Source organism: Tamandua tetradactyla, chromosome 10, assembly GCF_023851605.1.
Source record: "Tamandua tetradactyla isolate mTamTet1 chromosome 10, mTamTet1.pri, whole genome shotgun sequence".
NCBI lineage: Eukaryota > Metazoa > Chordata > Mammalia > Pilosa > Myrmecophagidae > Tamandua > Tamandua tetradactyla.
The window spans coordinates 33,392,020-33,416,879 of NC_135336.1; the positions used below are offsets into that span (position 1 = coordinate 33,392,020).

Below are 24,860 nucleotides of genomic sequence, written 5' to 3' on the forward strand. Positions count from 1 at the left end.
TGGATTTTTTTTCTCTCTCTCTTTCTCTTTGACATCTGGCATTCTGATTAGTAAGTGTCTTGGGAGTATGGCTATTTGGATCTATTCTGTTTGTCGTATGCTGCACTTCTTGGATCTATAATTTTATGTCTTTCATAAGAGATAGGAAAATTTCAGTGATTATTTCCTCCATTAGTTTTTCTTCTCCTTTTCCCTTTTTTCTCCAAAAACAAGGACACCCACAACATGTTTGTTCGTGTGCTTCATGTTGTCATTTAATTCCCTGAGACCCTGCTCACATCGTTCCATTCTTTTCCCTATATGTTCTTTTGTGTGTTGGATTTTAGATGTCCAATCCTCTAGTTCACTAATCCTTTCTTCTGCCTCTTCAAATCTGTCATTGTATGTGTTCCTTGTTTTTTTTATTATCTCTTATACTATGCCTTTCATTCCCTTAAGTTCTGTAATTTGTCTTTACAAACTTTCAATTTCTTCTTTTTGTTCACCCAATGCCATCTTTATATGCTCCCTCTATTCACTGATTTCATTTGTGTTGAGATTTTCCATGTCTGTTCAAACATCCTGAATTAGTTGTTTCAACTCCTGTATCTCATTTAAAGTGTTGGTTTGTTCCTTTGACTGGGCCATATCTTCAATTTTCCTAGTATGACTTGTTATTTTTTGCTGGAGTCTAGGCATTTGATTTCCTTAATTAGTTTATTCTGGAGGTTGTTTTCACTCTTACCTAGGGTTTTCTTGCTGGATGGCTTTGTTCTCTATCTCTTCTTTGACATTCAGTTAAACTTTTTGATCATCCCAAATAGAAACTCAACACTCATTAAGCATTAAGTCTCAACCCCCCACCTCTTCAAGAGTAATTTGTAGTCTACTCTCTGGTAATCTATAGTCTACTCTCTGCATATATGAATTTACACATTTTAGGTATTTCATGTAAATGAAATCATTAAATGTTTATCTTTTATGTCTAGCTTATATCAGTTAACATGATGTTATCAAGATTCCTCCATGTTGATGCATATATCCTTTTTAAGGTTGAATAGTATTTCATTATATGCTTATACTAAATGGTTTTCCATTTGAACTTCCTTGCTTATAAGGATTTCAGTCATATTGGATTAAGGTCCACCACGATTTTGTCTCATCTAAATAGGAGTAATCTACACACACAGAACCAGGGGTTAGAACTTGAAAATATATTTATGGGGACCATAATTCATCTACCATGAGAAGACATCTTAACAATATTGTCTTTAAATCCATTAACACAGAATGTCTTCCCATTCATTTAGGTCTTTAATTTCTTTTAACAATTTTCTCTAGTTTTCCATGTACAAATCTTTTACATATTTAGTTAAATTTATTCCTAGATATTTTGTACTTCTAGTTGCTAGTATAAATGGATTTGTTTTTCTTAATTTTCTTTTTCAATTGTTCATTATTAGCATATAGAAATATAACTGATTTTTATGTGTTGATCCTGTATCCTGCAACTTTGCTGAATTCATTCATTAGCTCTGGTAGATTTCAAGTAGATCCTTTGAGATTTTTTTATCTGTGTAATCTGCAGATAGTTAGTTTTACTTTTTCCTTTCCAATTTGAAGGCTTTCATTTCTTTTTTCTTGCCTAATTGCTCTTGCTACAACTATCAGGACAATGCTGAATAGTAGTGGTGAAAGTAGACATCCTTGTTTTGTTCCCTGATTCTAGGGATCTTTCAGCTTTCACCATTAAGTTCAATTTAGCTGTGGATTTTTATATAGTCCTTTTGTCGTGTTAAGGAAGTTCCCTTGAACTCTTATTTTAATGAGTGTTTTTATCAAGAAACAATATTGGATTTTATCAGATGCCTTTTCTCTGACAAGTCAGATGATTGTGTGTTTTTGTCCCTTCATTCTATTAGTGTGGTGTATTACCTTGATTGATTTTCATATGTTGAACCATTCCTGAAATAAATCCCATGGTCATGGTATATTATCCTTTTAACATATTGTTGGATTTGGTTTGCCAGTATATTGTTGAGAATATTTACATCTCTACTCATAAGGATATTGGAATGCAATTTTCTTTTCTTGTGTTATGTTTATGTGGCATTGATAATAGAATGATATTGGCCTCGTAGAATGAGTTAGTAAGTGTTCTCTCCTCTTCAGCTAAAAGTTGATTTTATTGATCTTTTCAAAAAACAACTTTTGGTTTCATTGATTCTTTCTATTGTTTTTCTATTTTTGATTTCATTTATCTCTACTCCAATGTTTATCATTTCATATTTTTGCTTATGTGTTTTGTTTGCTCTTCTTTTTCTAGTTCTTCCAGATGTGAGGTTGGGTTTCATATTTGAGAACTTTCTTTTTTTTTTTCAAAGATGTTCACCATGTTCTTTTGGGAGCCCAGGTGACACAGCCTCTAGGAATTCTACCCATGTAGTCACACAAATCGACAGCCAGGGCATTCATTACCAAGTGTATCTCTATTCAAACTTTTTTATTTTTGTTTTTTATTTTTATTGATTGCTTGCTTATATTTATTTTATTTGGGGAAAAATCCAAACATTTCCAATAATAATTAAATAGTAATTAAAATAGACTGCATGACATAGTGACTCAAACAGAAAGAAAATTAATCACATATTCTTTTGAATGTTTAACAAATATAGAGCTGTTACAGAATGAAAGGACTTTAACCCAAATTATATCTTCATTTGTGATATAAGTAAGATATTATGAAATAAATGAAATACCGTTTTAAAGAATTTAATCTATACTCATATACTATTGACTTTTAACTCTACTCTAAAATGTGTAAATGCATGCCTATCTGTCTGTCTCTCTCCCTCTCTTTCTTTCTACCACTCTATACCCACTAAGCTTTTATGTAAGCATTTTTAGCTATACATTTCCCTCTGAGCCCTGCCTTTGCTGCATCCCATAAGTTTTAGTATGTTATATTTTCATTTGTATTTGTCTCAAGATATTTCCTAATTTTCTTTGTGATTTCTTCTTTAATCCACGCAGTATTTAATTTTGTACTGTTTAATTTCAATATTTGTGAATTTTACTATTCTCCCTCAGTTATTGATTTCTAGCTTTATTCCATTAAATTTTATTTAGACTTGTTTTATGATCTAAGTTATTATCTATCCTGTTGAATGATCCATGTGCACTCAAGAAAAATGTATATTCTGTTGTTGAGTGGAGTGTTCTCTTTATATGTATTAGACTAGTTGGTGAATAGTATTTTTCAAGTCTTCTATATCCTTATTGACCTTTGTCTCAATATTCTATATTGAAGTCCCCTGGTATTAACATACAACTTTCTATTTCTTCTTTAAAATCTGTCAGTATTTGTTTCATATGTCTTGGGACTCTGTTTAAAGTTCATGTATGTTTATAATTGTTATATCTTCTTGAAGAGTTAACCTTTTTTTTTTCAATATATAGTGTCTTTTTTTGTCCTTTGTAACAGTTTTTTACTTATAGTCTAACTTTGTCTGATGTTGTGTAGCCACCTATCTCTCTTTAGTTTACTGCTTGCATGGAATACTTTTTTCCATCTTGCTTTCAATCTACTTATGTTTTTTAATTTAAAATGAATCTTTTGTAAACAGCATGTAGTTTTTCACTTTTATCCATTTTGCTGGTCTCTGCCTAAAGAGCTCCTTTTAGCATTTCTCATTAGGCAGGCCTGGTGGTGAGGATCTCCCTCAGCTTTTTTATCTGGCAATGTTTTAATCTCTCCCTCATTTTAAGGACAGTTTTGCAAGATATAGACTTCTTGGTTGACTTTTTTTTCTTTAAATACTTTAAATGCATTGAGCACCTTTTCATGTGCTTTTTATCTATTTGTATATCCTTTTTGGAGAAATGTCCATTCAAGTCCTTCCCCATTTTTAAATTGTGATCTTTGTCTTTTAGTTGTTGAGTTGTAGAATTTCTTTATGTATTCTGGATGTTAAACCGTGATCAGATATGCAGTTTCAAAATATTTTCTCCCAAGTGTAGGTTGTCTTTTCATTTTCATGATCAAGTCCTTTGTTGCACAGAAGTTTTATTCTTTTGGTACTTGTGCTTTGGTGTAAAGTCTAAGAAACCATTGCCTAACATAACGTTCTGAAGATGCTTCCCTACAGCTTCTTCTAGGAGTCTTACAGTCCTGGTACTTATTTTTAGGTAATTGAACTATTTGTATTAATTTTTGTATATAGTGTGAGATAGGGTTCCTCATTCATTCATTTACATATGGATGTCCAGTTCTCCAAGCACCATCTGTTGAAGAGACTATTCTTTCCCAATTGAGTGGACTTGGCAGACTTGTGAAAAATCAGTTTCATGAGGTCATACCTACCTCATACCATATACAAAAAATCAACTCAAAATGGATCAAAGACCTTAATATAAGAGCTAGAGCTATGAAATTCCTGGAAGAAAACACAGGGAAACATCTTCAGACACTCCATATTGCACCCTCCACAGGATTCCTTCCTTAGCCTACCTGTACTCTGACTCTCCATACCAAGGTGGCTCCCCATGTTGGCACCTTACTCACCCCACTGAAGATCTTACACCACATTTTGACTCCCCACAGTTTCTTTTATCCAAAGCTCAAATGCTTAGCTGGCATGGCTCTACCAGATGACTCTAGAAATCATTTGGATATGAAAAAGAATATTTGGTTAATATTTATTAAATTCTGGACATTGTGATATTATGTTTCTAAGTTCCTGGATGTTGTTTCCTTCCCTTAAATAGTATGGAATGTTTTGTTGACAGGCAGTTAAATTATTTGTGGATCAACTTGATCCTTTTGAGGCTTGTTTTAAACTTTGTTACGGCAGGCCTTGTAGCTTTTACTTTATGTCTAGTTTGAGGTGTAGCCCTTCTAAGTCTCTACTGAAAGCCCTAGGTATTTAATAAGGTCTCTCACTCTGGATGGTTAGAACTCAAACATATATCAGTCCTCTGTGAGTCTTAGAAATTGCTCAGCATGCAGCAATCTACTAGTTGTTCTGCCCAGCCTTACAGAATTTCATCCAACATATGCCTAACTTATTTAGCAAAAGACCTCAAACGGTGCCCGATAGATTTCTTAAAGTTCTTTTTTTAAATTTTTTTGATAATTTATTCAAGACTTCAAGCCACTAAGCTTCCCTGAATTCTGATTTCTTTCTCAGTAATTTATTTAAAACCATTATGTTCTTCTTACGTTTTCTTTCCAGACAGTGCCTCCAGGCAGAAAGCCAGGATAATAGTAGGACTAACCTTGCTTCCCTTTCCAGGGGATCATAATACTGTGCTGCCTGTTGTTCAATATCTGAAAATTATTTTATATACTTGTTCAGTTTTCTACTTCCTGGTTGTCAGGGCCAAATTAGAAGTTTCCTACTATTGATATTTGTATGTTTTTGTATGCAGAAACCATGCGGAATTCTTTTAAAATTATAATATATTATAGATAGTTCTGATGGATTTTCTATGTGCATAATAATATCTTTTTCAGGCTTTCTTATTGTGTTCGTGATCTCACAGGAATCACAGCAGCCAGCTGTTTTTTTCAGGAGACAGTCTGTCTCTGTGGCAGCTAAAGAACAGATTCTTGGCATTGTTAGAGAACTCCCACAGCTTCCTATATCCATTGGCTAGAGAGAAGAAACTTGTGTGTAAAATCCTAGGTCATAAAACAAAAATTATAGCTGATTTTTTTTTTGAACTCTGAACCTTGCATTGTGATGCCTTCTCTTCTTGGTTGTGCCTCTTTGCTTTCTCCTGCACTCATCCTTGTTTAATCTCTACTGATTTTGCTACCAGCTAGCCCAGCCATCTAATTGTGATTTGGAATTTTTTCTTACTTTATTTATTTTTTAAACTTACAAACATGAACATTCTTACCGTATCATTATTCCATTCTTGATATATAATCAATAACTCACAATATCATCACATAGTTGTATATTCATCATCATGATCATTTCTTAGAACATTTGTATCAATTCAGAAAAAGAAAAAAATTCATGCATACCATACCCCTTACCCCTCCCTTTCATTGATCACTAGCATTTCAATCTACTAAATTTATTTTAACATTTATTCCCATATTATTTATTTATTTTTAATCCATATGTTTTACTCATCTGTCCATAAGTAGATAAAAGGAGCATCAAATACAAGGTTTTCACGATCACACAGTCACACTGCAAAAGCTATATCAATGTACAATCATTTTCAAGAAACATGGCTACTGGAACACAGCTCTACATTTTTAGGCACTTCCCTTCAGCCTCTCCATTATACCTTAAATAAAAAGGTGATATCTATATAATGCATAAGAATAACCTCCAGGATAACCTCTTGACTCTGTTTGAAATCTCTCAGCCATTGACACTTTATTTTGTCTCATTTCTCTCTTCCCCGTTTTGGTTGAGAAGGTCTTCTCAATCCCTTGATGCTGAGTCCCAGCTCATTCTAGGATTTCTGTCCCACATTGCCAGGAAGGTTTACACCCCTGGGAGTCATGTCCCACGTAGGGGGGGTGGGGCAGTGAGTTTGCTTTTCATCTTGGCTGAGAGAGAGAGACCACATCTGAGCAACAAAAGAGTTCTCTGGGGGTGACTCTTAGTTTTAATTTTAAGTAGGCTTAGTCTGTGTGATTTGACATTTTAGGTGCTTCTACTTTCACAAGAAAATAGTTTGTATTTTTGTTTCTCATTCTTGATGTTGATCTTAGATTATTTCCAAGAATAGAAGAGCAAATGCTTATGGTTTATATTTCAAACCATAAGCCTTCTGCCAGTCTATTTTTTTTCAGATTTATATAAACTATAAATATCCCCAGTCATCATCAAGTTCTTTAGATTTGCTGCTTCACCATCTTCAAGTAATATATCTACTTCCTGCCAGATTAGCATTTTCCTAACTTCTCTTTTTCCGTCAGTGGCACAACCTCCCCTTGCCCACCAAGGCCTATATTATTTTTTATTACTTACGCTTCTTCATTGACATTCATTCCCAATTCCTTTATCGATGATCACCTCACCCTAGCCTTTTGCCCTAAGAGTCCAGCAGACTCACCTACTGAGCAGCTTAACTCCTTTTCCGGGGGAAGGCCAGCACATATAATATTAAATCATTAACCCACAAGTCTTGAAATAGTCTTTGGTTGCCACAGTCCCAAGAAAGAATTAAAATTTCCATTAGATGGTATTACTGGGGAGTAGTTCCCCAGGGCCCTTCACTGGAAATCCAAGCTGGGTGTTTGGCCCATTTAGTTACCTGGGATATTTTCATTCCATCCAAACACATGAATCCTGTGGAACCCTGTCCTATCATCTTGCTAATTGACATTGCCCAACTTTCCTTCCCTTTTCATATTTGTCTTGACCTCGTTCCTAATATTTTAGCTTTGTCTTAGATGTACTACATAGCTAACCCTGCTTCTAGTACACTTGCTGTTTCTTCCTTGGTCTTCTGAAGGTTCACTCAGCTCTGTCTTTCACCCACTTGGCACTTTGTATTTTAACCATACCCATGCTTGTACTTGATCTGAGTGTTGGCTTATACCAAGGCACATTCTACTCCCATCCTAATTCTCTTTCTCTCCTAGCTTGTCTGGAAGTCACTATTATGATTTATTCTTGGAATATAACTTCATAAATAAATAATCATACACAGAGAGACATATTCTTGAATAAGTATTCTTTGTCTTTAACAAAATAGGTCCTTTATAAATGTTGGTAAAACTAAATTGAAATAAAATAATGCTAGCAACCTACCAGCCTGTCCCTTTTCTTCATCTTTTACTTTTGTAAGTATACAGTAATAGAAAATAGTATAGAAATGAAGTGGAAATGGAGATTAGCTCACAGGAAACATTTTTTTTGAAGCTCCAAGAATGACCAAATAAAATTATTTTTCTCGGAATTTTTGCGTAGTGAAATTCATTAAATTCAGAGCAGGAAATTGGAAGTATTAACTATTTAGAAAGAAGAAAATGTTTTGTTCAAAATTTTTAAAGAAAATGTTTTATTCAAAATTCATAAATTGTTAAAATAATTTTTTAAATAGCTGCTACAAAAGAAGATTACAAATTTTTAGAAGATACTACTGATGAAACATTTACTGAAGGGGAAGGTTTATATTCAGAGGAAGAAGGCCCATATACGGAACACTTGGAAGGAAGTTCAAGTTCAACCCAAGATGATAATTTGGAAAGCATTGGAGGTAAGTATTATTGGTTTTCTGTTGGTAATTGTCACTATTTTTACAGTTGTGAATCCAAAGAGAGAAAAGTTTGCAGGTTAAGGATATGTGTGGGGAGTGATACATAGAATAGAATCCCACACATTCTGGTAGGGAATTTAGCAACTCCAGACTTGTATATTATATTTCTGAGGAGCACATACAGAACTTTCGTACTCAGTCTTACAGGGAGTAGGATGTTCTAACCAGTATTCTACCATAGATTATTGAGCATGCTTCTCCTTTGGAATTGATTGGAAGTTGCCATTTCAGACTCTGTTGCAACCAAGACCAGAGCTCAGCCTTCACCCTGACACAGGCAGTCATGCTGGATTTTCCTCTCATGCTTATTGGTATGTAGCATCATATGTTAGGGCCGTCAGTAGTATGTACCGCTAGAGCTTTTCAGGCTATGTACATTCCTCCTGTCTTTGGGAAATGCAATTTTAGGATTCACCCAATACTCTTCTTAGTTAAAATATTTTAATTTTTTAGAGTCTCAGTCTATGGGAACCCCTATCCCGCCAGCGGAAGAGGCAGAGGAGGAAGTTAAGAAGAACATATCGGAGAACTTCTTCTATGATTATGATGAACTTGTTTCAATGCCTTATGTGACTCCAGATTCCAGAATACCACTGGATCTTCTCATGCTTGTGTATCCACTACAGATACATATGTATAATTTGGGGGTTTCAGCATCTTAGGTCAGGGATAGGCAAACTATTAACCAAATCTGGCCCTCTGCCTGTTTTTCTAAATAATGTTTTATTGGTACATAACCACATTCATTCACTTACCTTTTCTCTATGCCTGCCATTACACTGTGAAGGCAGTAATGGCTGGCCCACAAAGACTTACATATTTACTACCTGGCCTTTTGCGGAAAAAGTTTGCCAGCCACTGTCTCACATAATTCTAAGAAGCTTGACCATTACGGAAAGTTTTAAAACTTTTTAAATTGTGTAATATAACATATATACAAAGCAAAGAAAGAAAAAAGCAATAGTTTTCAAAGCACTCTTCATAAGTAGTTATAGGACAGATCCCAGAGTTTGTCATAGGCTACTACATCATCATCCCAGATTTTTCCTTCTAGCTGCTCCAAAATATTGGAGCCTAGAAGGAATATATATTTTTTATCATCATTCTTTTTTCTTTTTTGTGTGTGAAAAATAACATATATACAAAAAAGCAATAAATTTCAATGCATAGCTCAACAATTTGTTGTAGAACAGATTTAAGAGTTTGGTATGAGTTACAATTCAACAATTTTAGGTTTTTACTTCCAGCTTCTCTAAGATACTGGAGACTAAAAGAAATATTAATATAATGATTCAGCAATCATATTCATTTGTTAAACCCTATCTTCCCTGTATAACTCCATCATTACCTCTGATCTTTCTCCCACTCTTTAGGGGTATTTGAGCTATGCCCATTCTAACTTTTTCATGTTGAGAGGGTTGTCAATAATAAGGGGGTAAGGAGATGGAACTAGCTGGTGTTCTGAAGAGGCTGGGCCCTCTAGGTTTCAGGACTTATCTGGTCTTGGGACCCATCTGGAGATTGTAGGTTTCTGGAAAGTTACCCTAGTGCATGGAACCTTTGTAGAATCTTATATATTGCCCTAGATGTTTTTTAGGATTGGCTGGAATGGTTTTTGTTGGTGTTTGGTAAGTTATGATAGATAACAATGTTGAATTGAAGTTGGCGTAAGAATGACGTCCAGAGTAGCCTCTTGACTCTATTTGAACCCTCTCAGCTACGATACCTTATTAATTACACTTCTTTCCCCCCTTTCAGTCAGGTTGGCATTGTTGGTCCTTTAGGAAATTTGAGGTAAAAATGTTTGCTCTTAATTCCAACTGAGCTTTTAATGATGCCAAATAACCACAAAGAGAGTTGATAGTTTTCTGACTGTCCTTTGCACAGGGGGAAAAGACAGTAGCCCATGACACATGAAGTGAAGGAGAATAGAAGCCCCTCGTATCCCCATTTAATCTCCTCTGCTAATCTGGCATCTCTTTGTCAATGCTTTCAAGATAAAGCATTGATTTTCTTTCTTGAAACACTGATGTGACACTGTCACTAGTGTTTTCACGTTAATTTATTTATCAAATAAGTTATCAGAGAAGTAGATCCTAAGGGCACAAAATAAGTTTTAATTGGAGGCTGGGACCAAGCCTGGTGAATAAAAGTCTATGAAGAAATGTAAAAGTGGGGATAATAGACAAGGTGATTTGGTGTTCACCATCACTTTATGATAACTAGGTTTGCAAGAAAGATAGTTAGAAGGTGGGTTTTGTTAAGGTCCTTAGCTAGTGACTTAGAATGCCCACCTGCAGATAGGGAGTGGCTATCACCGTATGGCCTAACCACTGGCTTCTTATGGAAATGTGCTTACAGAGATAAAGTGGTGTACTTCCTATTCTAGTTTGCTAGCTTCTGGAAAGCAATATACCGGAAATGGAATGGCTTTTAAAAAGGGAAATATATGGGCAGGCCATGATGACTCAGCAGACAAAGTTCTTGTCTGACATGCCAGAGACCCGGGTTTGATTTCCAGTACCTGCGCATGCAAAAAAAAAAAAAAAAAAAAAGATAAATTTATTAAGTTGCAAATTTACCGTTCTAAGGCCATATAACTGTCCCAATTAAAGCAAGTCTGTAGAAATGTCCAATCTAAGGCAACCTGGGAAAGATACCTTGGTTCAAGAAGGCCGATGACATTCAGAATTTCTCTCTCAACTGAAAAAGCACATGGTGAACATGGTGGCATCTGCTAGCTTTCTCTCACAGCTTCTCATTTCATGAAGCTTACCTTTTTCATCACCAAAGGTCTTGGGCTGTGTGGGTTCTGTAGCTCTTTCCAAAATGGTTCCCTCTTAAAGGGCTCTAGTAAGCAACCCCAGCTTGAATGGGTGGAGACACAACTCCATGGAAGCCATCTAATTAAAAGTTACCATCCACAACTGGGTGGGTCACATCTCTATGGGAACAATCAAAAAGTTCCCAGCCAGCAGTATTGAATGAAGATTAAATCATGTGTCTTTTCTGGGATCCACCACAGATTCAAACTAGCACACTTCTTGACTTGGTTTTACTTTTTATATAAAAATAGAACATAGTAATATAGCTAGCCATAATATTAACTTGTATTATCACAAACATTGTATTTAGATAGTATATGCACTTGAGCAAGTTTTAAAGAATACAAATATTTAGGTAGAAGTCCATCTTTCTTACTGATTTTTACTTTTAACAGTACTTATTTTAACTCTCATTTAATCCCAAGTGAGACTAAAATGAACTTATTGTGAATCTTGTTTTCTCCCTTTAGAGTGTCTTAAAAATTTAAAAAAAATTTCTCTGGACAAGTTTCTGACAAAAATAGTTCTGTTAGCATTGTTCTAGCCTAATGTTTTAGAATGGGGCTTCCAGAGTCACCTGGAAGCTTTTTCTTAAGTGTGCATTCTCTGACACCTTTCTAGACCTACTGTGTTATTTCCATAAGGAGAGGGGCTCAGGCATGAGTACTCTATAAAGCTTCCCAAGTAGTTTTGAATGTGTCACTCTCCCTCAGCCTCTGGAGTGGAGACTCACTGCTCCAAGATAATAGAAGGTCTCTGTATTAGAGAGAAATGCCTGAATTCTATACATAAAAGCCAGCAGTGACATCAACTTTTTATCCACTGTTTGATTTTCTCTACTTATGTTGGATGAGTGGCTGTATAGCTATAGTCTTTCCTTGAGCACTTCTGACACCAGAGATCTCACAAAGTAACATCCCCCCTTTTTTTAGAGAAGTTATAACTTGTGTTAGGCAGTGGTTTCTTAGACTTTACTCCAAAAGCATGAACAAAAAAGAGAAAAAATAAATAAATGGGATTTCATCAAAATTTAAAACTTTTGTGCATTAAAGGACTTCACCATTAAAAAGACAACCTACAGAATGGGAGAAAATATTTGGAAACTACATGTCCAATAAGGGTTTAATGCCCAGAATTTATAAAGAAATCCTACAACTCAACATCCAAAAAACAAGCAACCCAATTAAGAAGTATGTATCATGTATCCTCTGAGTACACTGAGTACTCCTTTCTCCAGGATGAATATTTAAACATCCTCAGTTATTTCTGCTGATCTCAGTTGTTATGATTGCCAAGCCTTTTCTATCTGGATCATTATCCTCTGGTCACACTACATTTTGTGGGAGTTCTTTGGTGTAGTATCTAGAACTGAATGCAGTATTGAAGCAGCCAAACCAACAGCACTTTAAAAATTCATTACACTTCCAATCTAATTTCTGGAACACTTTAGGCACCTTTCTAGCCCTTTCATGTCATTATCAGAACGGAATGGCAAGGCCCATCTATTTCTTCAGTGAATATAAAGTTAACTCCTGGTTTTCTCCTCCCATATCACTTCATGAATACCTTCCTCAAACCTCCAGGTCTTTGCTCTTTTGTTTTCTATTGGTGAGGTAAGCCTTTGTACACCCTTTAGATTACTAGCCTTTAAAATATAGAATAGATGATCTTTTATTAATTATATTCAGTCTCTTTCCTTTTTTAAACTTAAGCTCTTCTGAATCAATTTACTTTAGCAAAAAAAAATGTACCATTTAAAAAATATCACCTAAACCAGAGCATAAATTATAAAAGGGATTAAACAGAAGTTGAAACCGTGTTTAAACACATTTTTAGAGTGGAGAGTGGAAGTCCTAGACGGCCATGAAAGAACATCAGAGTCACTGGGTCCCTGATAGGAAGTCTCTAAGAGGCAAACCAAAAGAGAGGATGAGACAAGATAGAAGGGAGTTTTTGAAGGTAGACTAAAACACATTTTAATATTTTCAAAACTCCACTTAGGGACTGCTGCTGCTCTCTGGAGTTAAGAGGGAAGGATCAAAGTTAGTTATACATTAGTTAAATAATCAGGTTATCAATGAATAATTAAACATTTATTGAGTACCTAATAAGCTCAAGATACTATACTTGGGAAATAAAGGTGAGCAAGAAGCAGTCATTGCCCCCAAGTAGGTTGTGATTTAGAGAGGGAGAGTTTGGGAAATTATCATCTCACTCCTTCAGCAATTGGAAAGGCCTTTAGTAAGAGTTGTGGCATGTAAGAGAAGTTTTTCCTCCTAGAAATTAGAGATGATTATATTAGATAAATGAAAATATCTCTGATTTTCAGCTTTCTTTAAGCTAGTGAAGAAATGTCAACCCACTTCTAGTCTCATAGTTACTCATAGTTACAGACATGTTTTTAGCCTTCTAATGCATTATATCGGCACCTGAGACAAGGGAAAGGAGAGAAGGAAGAAGGAAATGTGAGAATGGTGGTTTACACAAAGGGAATAAGAAGGTAAGCAAAATGTCCCGCACCCTTGAAAGAAAGGGGCTGAATATCCAACTTTGTATTTGTACTGTGACTACAGAGGCTCCCAGACATTCCCCATGAGTTCTGATAGCTTCACCTGGATCTTTGAATCACATATTCATTTGCTGCTCCATATAGGATTTAATTTTAGGTATTTATGTTTTTCTTAAATGTGTGAAATTCTTTTTTCTTAAAGAAATCAAATACCCTAAATTCATTCATTCAGTTATGCTCTCTCAATTTAACTATTAAGTAATGAGATGGGTATAGTTGGTAATAATTTGAATTTATTTCACAATTCAATTGCATTAATTTATTTTTCTCTTCATTTTTACACTCTACATATTCTTATTAAAAGTCCCACAAAATTTCTTTCTCTGAAAATTTTTATTTACTGACAAATAGATGGAATCCTCTAAAATCAGAATTGTTTTTTAAGTAAGGGATCAAGACATAAAAATATCTCTAATGTACCTTCAACTTTCATGTCTAAATAATGAATTCTTGTGTGATAAGAATCTAACTACTTAAGATACACCACTTTATAATAGAACTCTTTTGCAAATGATAGTTTTTTCATATATTGATTTAATTTATTTATTACACTTATAATTTTACTATTGAGCTTGAAAGTAGTAACAATGTATATTTAACAGATGTTTTATAATTCATGTTTTTAAACCTCTATTCTGAATTAGAGGAATTTTATTCTATAGCATAGATAGATATATACACACTCTTAACTACACACAATATACACACTAACAAACTCAGAAAGAAACTGTAAACCTATTCATTAATAGTGTTTATATACTATATATTATTTAGTAATTTTTTAGAATGTGTTTATATGAATTAAATTTAAAATATATTTTTCAATTTATTACAATAATCATATTATAAATGGTATGTTAGAATCTCAAAATTATGTTAGAATTTAAACATCTATCTTTCAGCGCATATAATATTTTTAATAGGTTCAGTCAACAAACATTTACTGAATGGCTTCTCTTTTAGGCATTTTAAAAAGGTGACAGTGTAATGAACTTCCTTCCACATAATAGATTGTGATTTAGGAGAGAGTGTGTTAGTTTGTAAAGCTGCTGGAATGCAACATATCAAAATGGAACAGCTTTTAAAAAGGAAATCTAGTAAGTTACAAGTTTGCAGTTCTAAGGCCATAAATAATGTCCTAACTAAGACTTCCAGAGAAAGATACCTTGGCTCAAGGAAGGATGGTCTGGGAAAGCATGTGGTTGGCATCTGCTAGTCCCTTGCTCTTGGGGTCTGTTGCTTTCAGCCTTTGTTCTTGGGGGTTCTTTGCTTCTCTGGTGCTGACTTTCATCTCTTGGATTCCAGGTTCTGACTTGCTTAATATCTCATGGGGAAGGCATATGGTGACGTCTGCTGGGCTCCAAGCATCTCCAAACATCTGTTTCTGTTCTGACTCTGCAAAATGTTCCCTCTTTTAAAGGACTCCAGTAAATTAATCAAGACCCACCTGGAATGGGTGGAGTCATATCTCCAGCTAATCAAAAGATCACACTCACCCACAATTGGGCATGTCATATCTCCATGGGGATAATTTAATCAAAAGTTTCCATCCTACAATATTGAATTAAAAATGGCTGCCCTCACAAGATTGGATCAGGATTAAAACCTGGCTTTTCTTGGGTACATAATATTTTTCAAACTGGCACAGAGAGGAAAATGAAATGTTAGGTGATGACTTTGCTCTGTTTAGTACTCAAAATAGAAGACTTAACCTTAATTTTTATTGTGAAAAAATATACATTCAGTACTTCCCTAGAAATATTAAAATATTAAGTAATCAGAGCATGAGGATTTTCATGTAATTTAAAAACAAAATTGTGTTGGTAATAGCTAGAAAAATTCTGAGTTTCAGGATAAAATTAAACTACTTCAGTTCCAAAATCTTTGTCTAAGAGTATGGCTTTTTAAAATATATTTATTTCATTATTATTACTGTTCCTAGGATGGTTGCTTTATTGCACTTCTTTTCCTTAACAACTTTACCTCAGACATTCCTTTGGTTATGACTGCAAAAAGCGAGCCAACCTACAACTTTTGGACAACAAAACACTGATGTACATAGCTGGGAACCAGTTGGTCCTCCTGGATTTGAAAACCAAGGAACAGATCTACCTGCGCAGTAGCGGTGGTGGAGGAATTGGTGTCATTGGGGTATAACAGGCTTTAGTAACTTAGTAGAAAAATCCGTCTTTGATTGTTTATTCTGTGGACCAGCCAGCAGTGGCTGTTAAGTGCATTTTCAACATAATGATTACAAACACTGTATTCTCTAGCGTTACTCTGTGCAATATTATAATGTATTACATTAATAATATTATCATCTCATTTTGTAGATAAGGAAACTGGGGCTCATACAGGTTAGTTTTGAAGACCACAGTCATGCAGGTGTTTTCACACTAAATGCTATGTTGTTATTCTGCAAAAATAATGAGGTGATTAATATACAAATGATAATTCAAATATTTACTAGAGATAAATGCCAGATAAAATTTAAGTATATAATTGAACATTAAGAGGTGAGATATAGTGTATACATTCAATAGTTTAGGACACTCAGCAGAAGGACTTGCCTGTGATTTGAGGCCAGTCACTTCCCACCTCCATCTTTCTCCTTCAGTTGTCTTCTCCTATGTTCAGCCTCTACTTTTCCTTAGGTTTTTTATCATCAGCATGGAATCATACTAAATCAACTTCTTCTCATCTTGAAAGGCCCCTGCCTATCAACACATTCTTTTTACCCACTGATTATTGATCTTCCTTTCAAAACCAAGCTTCTGCTATCTGTTTTTTTCCCCTTAACCTCACTGAAATTGCCTTTATTAAAGTGCCAAATTGGACTTTTAGTGCCAAATCTAAAGAAGGCCTTTTGTATCTTTCTTGACCTCTCTATAATAATGGGCATTGTTATTGATCCATACCATTGTTTTTTCCCCTACTTTGTGCTCCTTAAATGTTGGAGTCCCTAGATCTGCTTTTCTAGATAACAGATGGACCCTATCTGTGGAGTGCCAAGGGTCCCTCTCAGTGTCTTTGGTGTTATGTTCAGATTAGGCCGTGGAAAATGAATGATGGAAAAGAAGGATAAATGCACAGGATTTGAGGTCTCAAATGAAAAACAGTTCCATGTCAGATACTTAAGAGACTTCTTGGAAGATTATGATCCAAACAGAGGCCTGCTGTGTTTTTGTTCTTCCTGCCAGATATGAGCAGACCAGACAGAACTGGAAGGTGGCAGGGTCCACTTCAAAGTACCCTGGCAGAGGCAGAAGGTTTTCAGCAGAAAGGCTGATGTGGCTCTGATGATTGGGCCAAGCCAGAGGGAGTGGTGGGAAATACTTTTGATTAGGTCAGGTGGAGCCAGATGTGGCATTTATAGTAGAAGTGGAGGTGAGGGAGTAGTTTTTGAAGATTCGTGATCTGAAGAGTGAATCAGAGACACGGCAGTGGAAATGAAGGGAGTGTGGAAAATCTGAGACCCATAGATAAGACTTGGAGATAGATTGACTGGAAACAAGATATGATGAGGTGGACGAGTGAATGATAATCTCCTGTTTGTTTCTTCCTTGACACATCTCTATAGCATTGTATGTGATAAAGTCTTCGTCCTCAGAGAGTTTGGTATGAGACTAATAGATGAATTCAGCAAGAATTTGTTTTCTGATACCATGGATCCAACACTACATGGAATCTACTATGGGAGATTTAAATGAAGAAGAGTTCATGACTTCTAAGAATTCAAGTTTAAAGTCCATCTAAAGAAACACAACCTATATTAAACAAAAAAAGCAAAAAAACAGACATACACAAGTACTGACTGTAGAATAAGCTGCATGTAAATACTAACAGGTCCAAAGTGATGATCCTGTGGTCTGTGGAGGGAAGTCAGTCAAGGGGCATCTTGGGGTATCATGAGTCCTGAGGAACACACTATCTACAGACACTAAGCAGCCTCTAATTATTACATATTTGTCTATCACTTTATAGCTAATAGTAGTTTTAAAGTCCCTATTTGTTATAAAAATATTTGGTTTGAGTCAATAGTGAGAGGTTTGGTCTAGTCAAGAATGCTACCCTAATCTTTGTCCACCTCAACTCTGAGAAGTATTATGTCCCCAGGGACTTTCCTTCATATGTGCCAGAGTGGTTGGTGCCTGGCTAGTGACAGGACTTTCTTCCATTGCCCATGTCATCGCCTCTTTCCTGAAGCAGTTATTCAGATGTGCTGAGAAAATATTTTTTCAAAGCCATAAGAAACCTGTGAGAAATGTGCTTTGGGGCATATAAATTACCCTCCAGAAAAGATAGGGTCAATCTATATGTTGTGTGCAAAGCAAATGACTTACTAGTTCCAGGTCTCCATTAAACATAATAAAAAATCCAAAACCTCAACCCCACAGCAGCTTCTGATCTGAGAGAGCAGAAATTTTCACTGACAAGACAAGAACAGTGTCCTAGAAAAGTAAAAAAATTTCCTGACTCCCCATTCAGATTTCCATGACCACATGTCTTTTACAATATTCTTTTGGAAATAAATGGGCATCTAGATAGACATAAACTTAATCTATTCACCTCTAATTCCTTGGGATCCACTATTTCTCGGTCCCATTTGCTTTTTTACTTCAACACCTGGCTTGAATCCTCTCTCAGGTTTACCAACTCTATGACCTTGGGTGAATTACTTAGTCTCTCTCTGTCTCCGTTTTCTCATCAATACCATGGACATGATAATGGTGTCTGGGTTCACAAGGTTGATATGAAATTTAAGGGAATTAATTCATATACAACTGATATTAGCATCAGGCAATAGTAGGCACTCAATAAGTGTAAGTACTAGAATATGTTTCTTCACAAGTAGAGTATGTGTTTTAAATAGCTTTTTATTATAACAGGTGATTTTTATTGATTTATTTTTGGCTATTAACTCCTCCTGAACGCTGGCTTACCAATGAACAAAAATAATAGAAACAAGCATGATTCTATCCAACTTATATGGCTATCATTTGAAATGCTGACAGTTCATCCAGACCACAGTAATTGTATTTTCCTCTCTATCTAGTTTGGCAGCATTGTATCTTTCTCACTTCTAGGAAGCTTGTATTAATTTATAGTAAGTTTGTCTAAGGTGAAATATTTTTATTTGAGATGTAACCTGCACTGGAAACATGAATTTTTCTATACAAAGATTTGGATCGACTTATGTGCAGAGTGAACAGTTTGTCTAACTCAGTAGTTCCTGAACTGAGGTCCCCAGGCCAGCTGCATCAGCATCGCCTGGGTATTTGTTGATGGGTAAATGCAAATGCTCCAGCCCCAACCTAGACCTACTGAATCAGAAACTGGGTTTTAGCAAATGATTCTGATATGTACAAAAGATTAAGAACCACTGTTCTAGCTCTTAAACATTATAGAGCTATAAGTGGGTCTTAATGATAATAAAATTAAAATGAGTACTCTTCTAGTTTCAGTTTAGATCATATCCATCATTAAATATCTATCAGATGCCCTTTTTTGAAATATATATTGAAATAGATCCTAATAGTCAAAATGATAAAACAATGGATGCTAAATATGACATTAACAGGACTATTTATATGAAAATCTTCCTTTTAATATTTTAGTGAGATTTTATTTTTTAATAGGTTCACCCCAATAAAACTTACTTTGCGGTAGCTGAAAAAGGATATTTTCCAAACATTATCATCTATGAATATCCTTCTCTGAAGCCCTACAGAATCCTTCGAGGTGAGTTCAGTAGAATCTTTAAAATATCCATGTTCAAGGTTAACAAAATTCTGAAGGTGTAATGTTTAAGATTATTTTATTAGTCAGGGCTCTCCAGGAAAAGAGAACTAGTATTTATGTTATTATGTTATATGTATTTAACATGGTGTCATATGAGGGGAGAGAGACAGAGAGAGGAGAGAGAGAGAGACTGAGATTTCAAGGAATTGGTTTACATGATTGTGAAGGGCAGATAAGTTTGAAATTTATAGAGCAGACCAGTAGGCTACAAACTCTGGGCAATAGATTCTAATCTTGAGGCAGAATTTCTTTTTCCTCAAAGAAAGCTCAGTTTTCCTCTTAAGACTTCTAATTGATTGGATGATTTCCACTTAGATTAACAAAGATCATCTACTTTACTTAAAATCAACTGATTGTAGTTGTTAACCATATTTACAAAATACCTTCACATCGACACCTAGATTATTGTTTAATTGAATAATTGGGTACTGTAGCCTAGCCAAAAACTAACCATTGCAATTATCTTATAATTTTTTTCTAATTAATTATTTCAGTAGCCAAATTTTAGTTTTGGAATATTTAAGTGGTACATTTTAAATTCTAGATTGATTTATTTTCACTGTGTGGTATACTTTTCTCCCCCTTCCCACCTTGTTAAATACAATATGTTCTCAACATGTTTTTCTCACATAAACGCCCCTAAGATTTTTTACGCTCTCCCCTCCTATGATGTAATTCATTCTAAAGCCAAAGGTAATGAATAACTTTGTAATTGTTCCTTTTGTGCTCCTCCCACAATACAAATCACCTAGGTCTGACTCTCTCTTTCACTATGTTGCTTTGATAATACACTTTTGAGAATGAAATAAATGTTGCCCCTATTCATTAGACTCCCATTCATCCTTCCAGAAGGGGCTGAGATAGGATATGCTTCTGTGGACTTCAACTACAGCGGCACCTTGCTGGCCTCTGTTGGTGGCAGCCCTGATTACACACTGACCATCTGGAATTGGAAAGAAGAGCAGACCATGCTGAGGACCAAAGCTTTTTCCCAGGAAGTTTTTAAAGTTACTTTCAATCCTGAGGATGACGAGCAACTTACTACATCGGGGTCAGGCCACATCAAGTAGGTTGGGTCACCTATAGTGGTGCCGATAGAGATCATAAGTGTATTTTCTAAGAGGATCTAAGAACTGGGTACATTTTGGCTGTTGTTGTTAACATTATAATTTTTAAATGTGTGGTTTTCCAAACAAATGAATAGTGCAGATTTTCTAATTAGCTATGTGGGATTTTTTTTTTATCACTGAAAACAGCATACATAATAGAAAGGCTTTTTAATTTAGCCAGCTGCCTTCTTGTAAGTTCCAACTCCTGAAAGAACTTGGATAGTTTCTTAATGACTAACTTTGGCATGATGTCTCCAGATTCATTCAAATCTATTATAAATTTCTTGTTCACACCAGTATTGTATGCTGCAAAAACCACTTTGATACCTATGAACTGATTATCTTCATCTGTAAAACAAGAATCATAACAGTATCATTCCTGAAAAGAGGCCCTCAGTACTAAATGGTGGCAAGAGCTTCTTCTGGATCTCAGTCTTCTGGCTTTAAATTCCAGCTCTTCTTACCATGTCATATCTTGTTCTATTTCCAGGATGGAATGATTTTGTCATTTTCTCTTTGTTCCACCCTGTCTCTCACATTTATTTAACAACCTTCTACCTACTGCCCCACAGCTACCCATAAATTGATTCCTGATGTCTCTTTATGAGAAAGACATTTTTATCTATACCAAATTCCTCCTATTCCAATTTAAACCTGGCTTTCTTCTTAGTCATTCATTATAAACACAGAATAATTAAGCATATTTTAAAATGTAACGTTGAGGGATTCTCAAGTGACCCTCTGCTATCCGTGGGCTAGAAAAATTCAATTTCTTATACTTTCCCACCATTTAGTAAACTGCAAATTTTCTATGTACTCTACCTTTGGAAAAGACCAACACCGAACAGCTAAATTTCATGTATGAAATACTATAAGAGTTAAAAACAGAGTATACAGTAGCATATGATCAGGGGACCTAAAATAGCTTTGGAGAAGGATGTTGGCCATTTAGGCTTTTGGCTTCTTATTATTTGTTGATGCTTTCTATTATCTATTTTATATCCAGTTGGATAGGTAAGAATTTTTTTCCATATGATCTTCATAATTATGATTCTTCATTCATTTAGACTATTATAAGAAAATGTAAGTATAGCTGACAATTATTTATTTCATTTACATCCTAGGAACTGTCTAAGGATTTTTCAGTAATTTCATTATTTCATTTTTATAATGAGGAAATGAACATATTATTATCAAGAAAAACACTCGAAGTCACAAAACTAGAAAAACAGAATATTTAGGGAAACTTTTGTATCTTCTAAAACAACCGTGTCCAATAGAATTTTCTGCCAGGATGGAGATGTTTTGCACTGTTCAATATGGTAGCCACTAGACTACATGTCTATTGTGCATTTGAAATTGGCTGATTGACTAAAAAAAATAAATTTTGAATTTCATTAATGGTAATTATTTCAAATCTAAATTTAAATAGCCACGTGTAGCTAGTGGCTACTGTATTAGAGAGCAGAGTTGTTAAATATAAGATCCACGAAGACAGGAATTTTTTTCTATTTTACTCATTGCTCAATTTTTATTGCCTAGAACTTTGCCTGAAAGGTAGTAGATACTTTGTAAATACTAATGGTATGAATGTATGATGAAATAATATATACATGACTATGAAATTTGTAAATTAAAATAAAAATAAATAAAATTTCTTTGAGGTACTTTCAGTCTGTTTCTTTTTGTTTGCAGATTCTGGGAAATGGCCCTAACATTCACTGGCCTTAAGCTGCAGGGATCATTAGGTCGATTTGGCAAAACAGCTACTACTGATATAGAAGGTTACATAGAGCTCCCAGATGGGAAGGTGAGTACAGCTGCTATTCTACAATAACAAAGTTAGGTTTTCAGGTGACATACATATATGAACATCCATTATACATTCTAAAAACCTCTACAAATGTTACTGTGATGGGTAAATTCATGAGTCAAGCTGGCTAGGTAATGGTATCCAATTGTTTGGTCAAGCAAGCACTTGGCCTGATTGTTACTGTGAGAGAATTTCATGGGTTTAAATAATTAGTCAGTAATTACACCTATGTCCTATACATCTACAGCCAATTAAGGAGATTGCCTTCAACAATGACAGAAGTCACATCCAATCAGTTGAAAGCTGTAAAGGGAGAACTGATCATTTTAGCAGTTGGAAGAATTTGTAGCTCTACCTCAACCAGCCAGCTTCTCCTCGGGAATTCATTGAAGTTTTCATTGGGGTTTCCAATTAGAATCCCGACTAATATAATTTCTCATTATTCATAAAAGACATTATAATGTTAAATGCAATGAACATTTAATTCTGCCTCTTTAGCTTACCATATAATTTTAACTAATATATTCCTGTAAAATTTTCGTCATGTATATGTATCTGCCACATTCTGTTTTTTTACATTAAATATTATACACAGACATATAAAGTACACAAATGTTTTCATATATTAAAATAGTGACATAGTTGTCACTTTTAATTATGACATGGAATTGTAAATGTTTGTATTGCTTATCTTTCCCTTCTTTATCCTTTGCCATGATGCTCCAGCAAGGACTTACTAGGTCAGAGGTTTTATACAGTCTTATAGCTTTTGTTTCTTAATGTCAGACATTCTTCAGAAAGACTGAGCCACTTTACAGTAGCATCTGCTATACTTCAACTTTAATCTGTTTCTTGTTTAACATTGTTAGTTTATTTACTCTTGTAAAAATTATAGGCATATTTCCTGAAATAATAGTTAATTAGCATCAGTTCTCTATTAAATTTTGTTTAGTTTATTAATGCTGCCAGGAATGCAATATACCAGAAATGGAATGGCTTTTATAAAGGAATTTATTAAGTTACAAGTTTACAGTTGTAAGGGCATAAGAATGTCCAAACAGGTCATCCAGAGAAAGATACCTTGATGCAAGAAAGAGCTGATGACATTCCAGGCTTCTCTGTCAGTTTGGAAGGCACAGTGACTTCTGCTAGCATTCTCTCTTGGCTTCTTGTTCCAAATGGCTTTTCCAGGGGCATTTTCTTTTTGCATCTCCAAAGGTTTCTGTCTATGTCAGCTCTAAAGTTTTTTCCAGAGTGGTTCCCTCTTAAAGGACTCCAGTAAGAGACCCACCTTGAATGGGTCAAGACGCATTTCCATGAAAACCACCTAATCAAAAGGCCCCACCCACAATTGGGCGGATCATATCTCCATGGAAACAACCTAATCAAAAAGATCTCACCCAAAAATATTGAATCAGGATTTTAAAACATGTCTTTTCTGGGATACACAACAGTTTGAAATCAGCACAATATTGTATCTGGCTTCTTATTAGGCTGAATTCTACAATATTTTTTGTGATCATCTCAATTATACACAAATAGCAACACAAATATCACTCTAATTCTGAGGAACCAATCGGCTTACCCATCTACCTTGTCGAATATTTATTTTCAATTTGAATGCATGGTGTATCGAAGCAAATGAAAAGCCTTGCATGCTAGCTAAACTGTATCTCTAAACCTATAAAATGATAGCATATTGTTCCAGTTTCAAATTCTGAATACTTTGTTAATTCAACTAGGATAAAAATTAATGAAACTTTAAATTACTATGTTATGATATATGTCTTTAAAAGATTCAGTAAAATTTGCGTAGATGTAAGGAATAAAGAAGCCAATTTAAATTGGAGAACCACAAAGGAAAATGTTCAAATTTAGGAATAAATGTCACATATATAGAGGACAGATTGGAATAAGGCATCCATGTTGGGAAAAAGTGGGAAATTAGGTTAAGAGGTATGATAGGACCCTAGTATACTAGGTGTTTAACAGCAAACTATCATATGTTTGATGAGTGGAGTTACAAAAGAAAGCAGTAATAGATAAATTTGGCCACAAAATGGCAGCTGAATTAGAGGAAGGGAAGCCTAGGATCAGGAAGGAAAGTGTTGTCACCTAAGAAGAGGTGATGAGGGCCTAGACTTCTTTGAGAAGAAATGGAAAAGGAGAGCTGGATAGAGGTGACATTTCAAGAAGGACTACCTTATAGGCTTTGGTGATCTTTGGTGGCTTTAGTCGCTGGACTGGTGATAAGTCCCAATTTGGATATTGAGACTTAATAATATACTTCCTTCAAGTTCAACCCAAGAGTTGGAAGAGCCCAAGCTTGGAAGTAAAGTTATCACTTATTATAGGTGAAAGGGAAAGGGAGATGCAGAAGTTTAGAGTATGCAGGCAAGAATAAGCATAGGAGATCTGTGCAAAAAAGGCTTTCCTACTCAAATTCATTTGTATCTAGAACTTCTTCTTGG

At 35.0% G+C, this 24,860-nt stretch overlaps 1 protein-coding gene across 4 annotated transcripts in view; it reads left to right on the forward strand.

Annotated features, from left to right (window-relative positions):
* Positions 1 to 24,860, forward strand: part of CFAP44 (cilia and flagella associated protein 44) — a 152,837-nt gene that overhangs the window by 11,253 nt on the left and 116,724 nt on the right. For 2 of the 4 annotated variants that reach the window (XM_077118366.1, XM_077118363.1), the window contains exons 3-8: positions 8,056 to 8,211; positions 8,725 to 8,884; positions 15,654 to 15,816; positions 19,305 to 19,407; positions 20,317 to 20,533; positions 22,272 to 22,386. In XM_077118366.1, coding sequence (XP_076974481.1) covers positions 8,056 to 8,211; positions 8,725 to 8,884; positions 15,654 to 15,816; positions 19,305 to 19,407; positions 20,317 to 20,533; positions 22,272 to 22,386 — 914 coding nt within the window. Of the gene's footprint in view, positions 1 to 8,055; positions 8,212 to 8,502; positions 8,583 to 8,724; positions 8,885 to 15,653; positions 15,817 to 19,304; positions 19,408 to 20,316; positions 20,534 to 22,271; positions 22,387 to 24,860 lie in introns of all 4 variants that reach the window. The other 2 variants (XM_077118364.1, XM_077118365.1) reach the window with 2 other exon arrangements.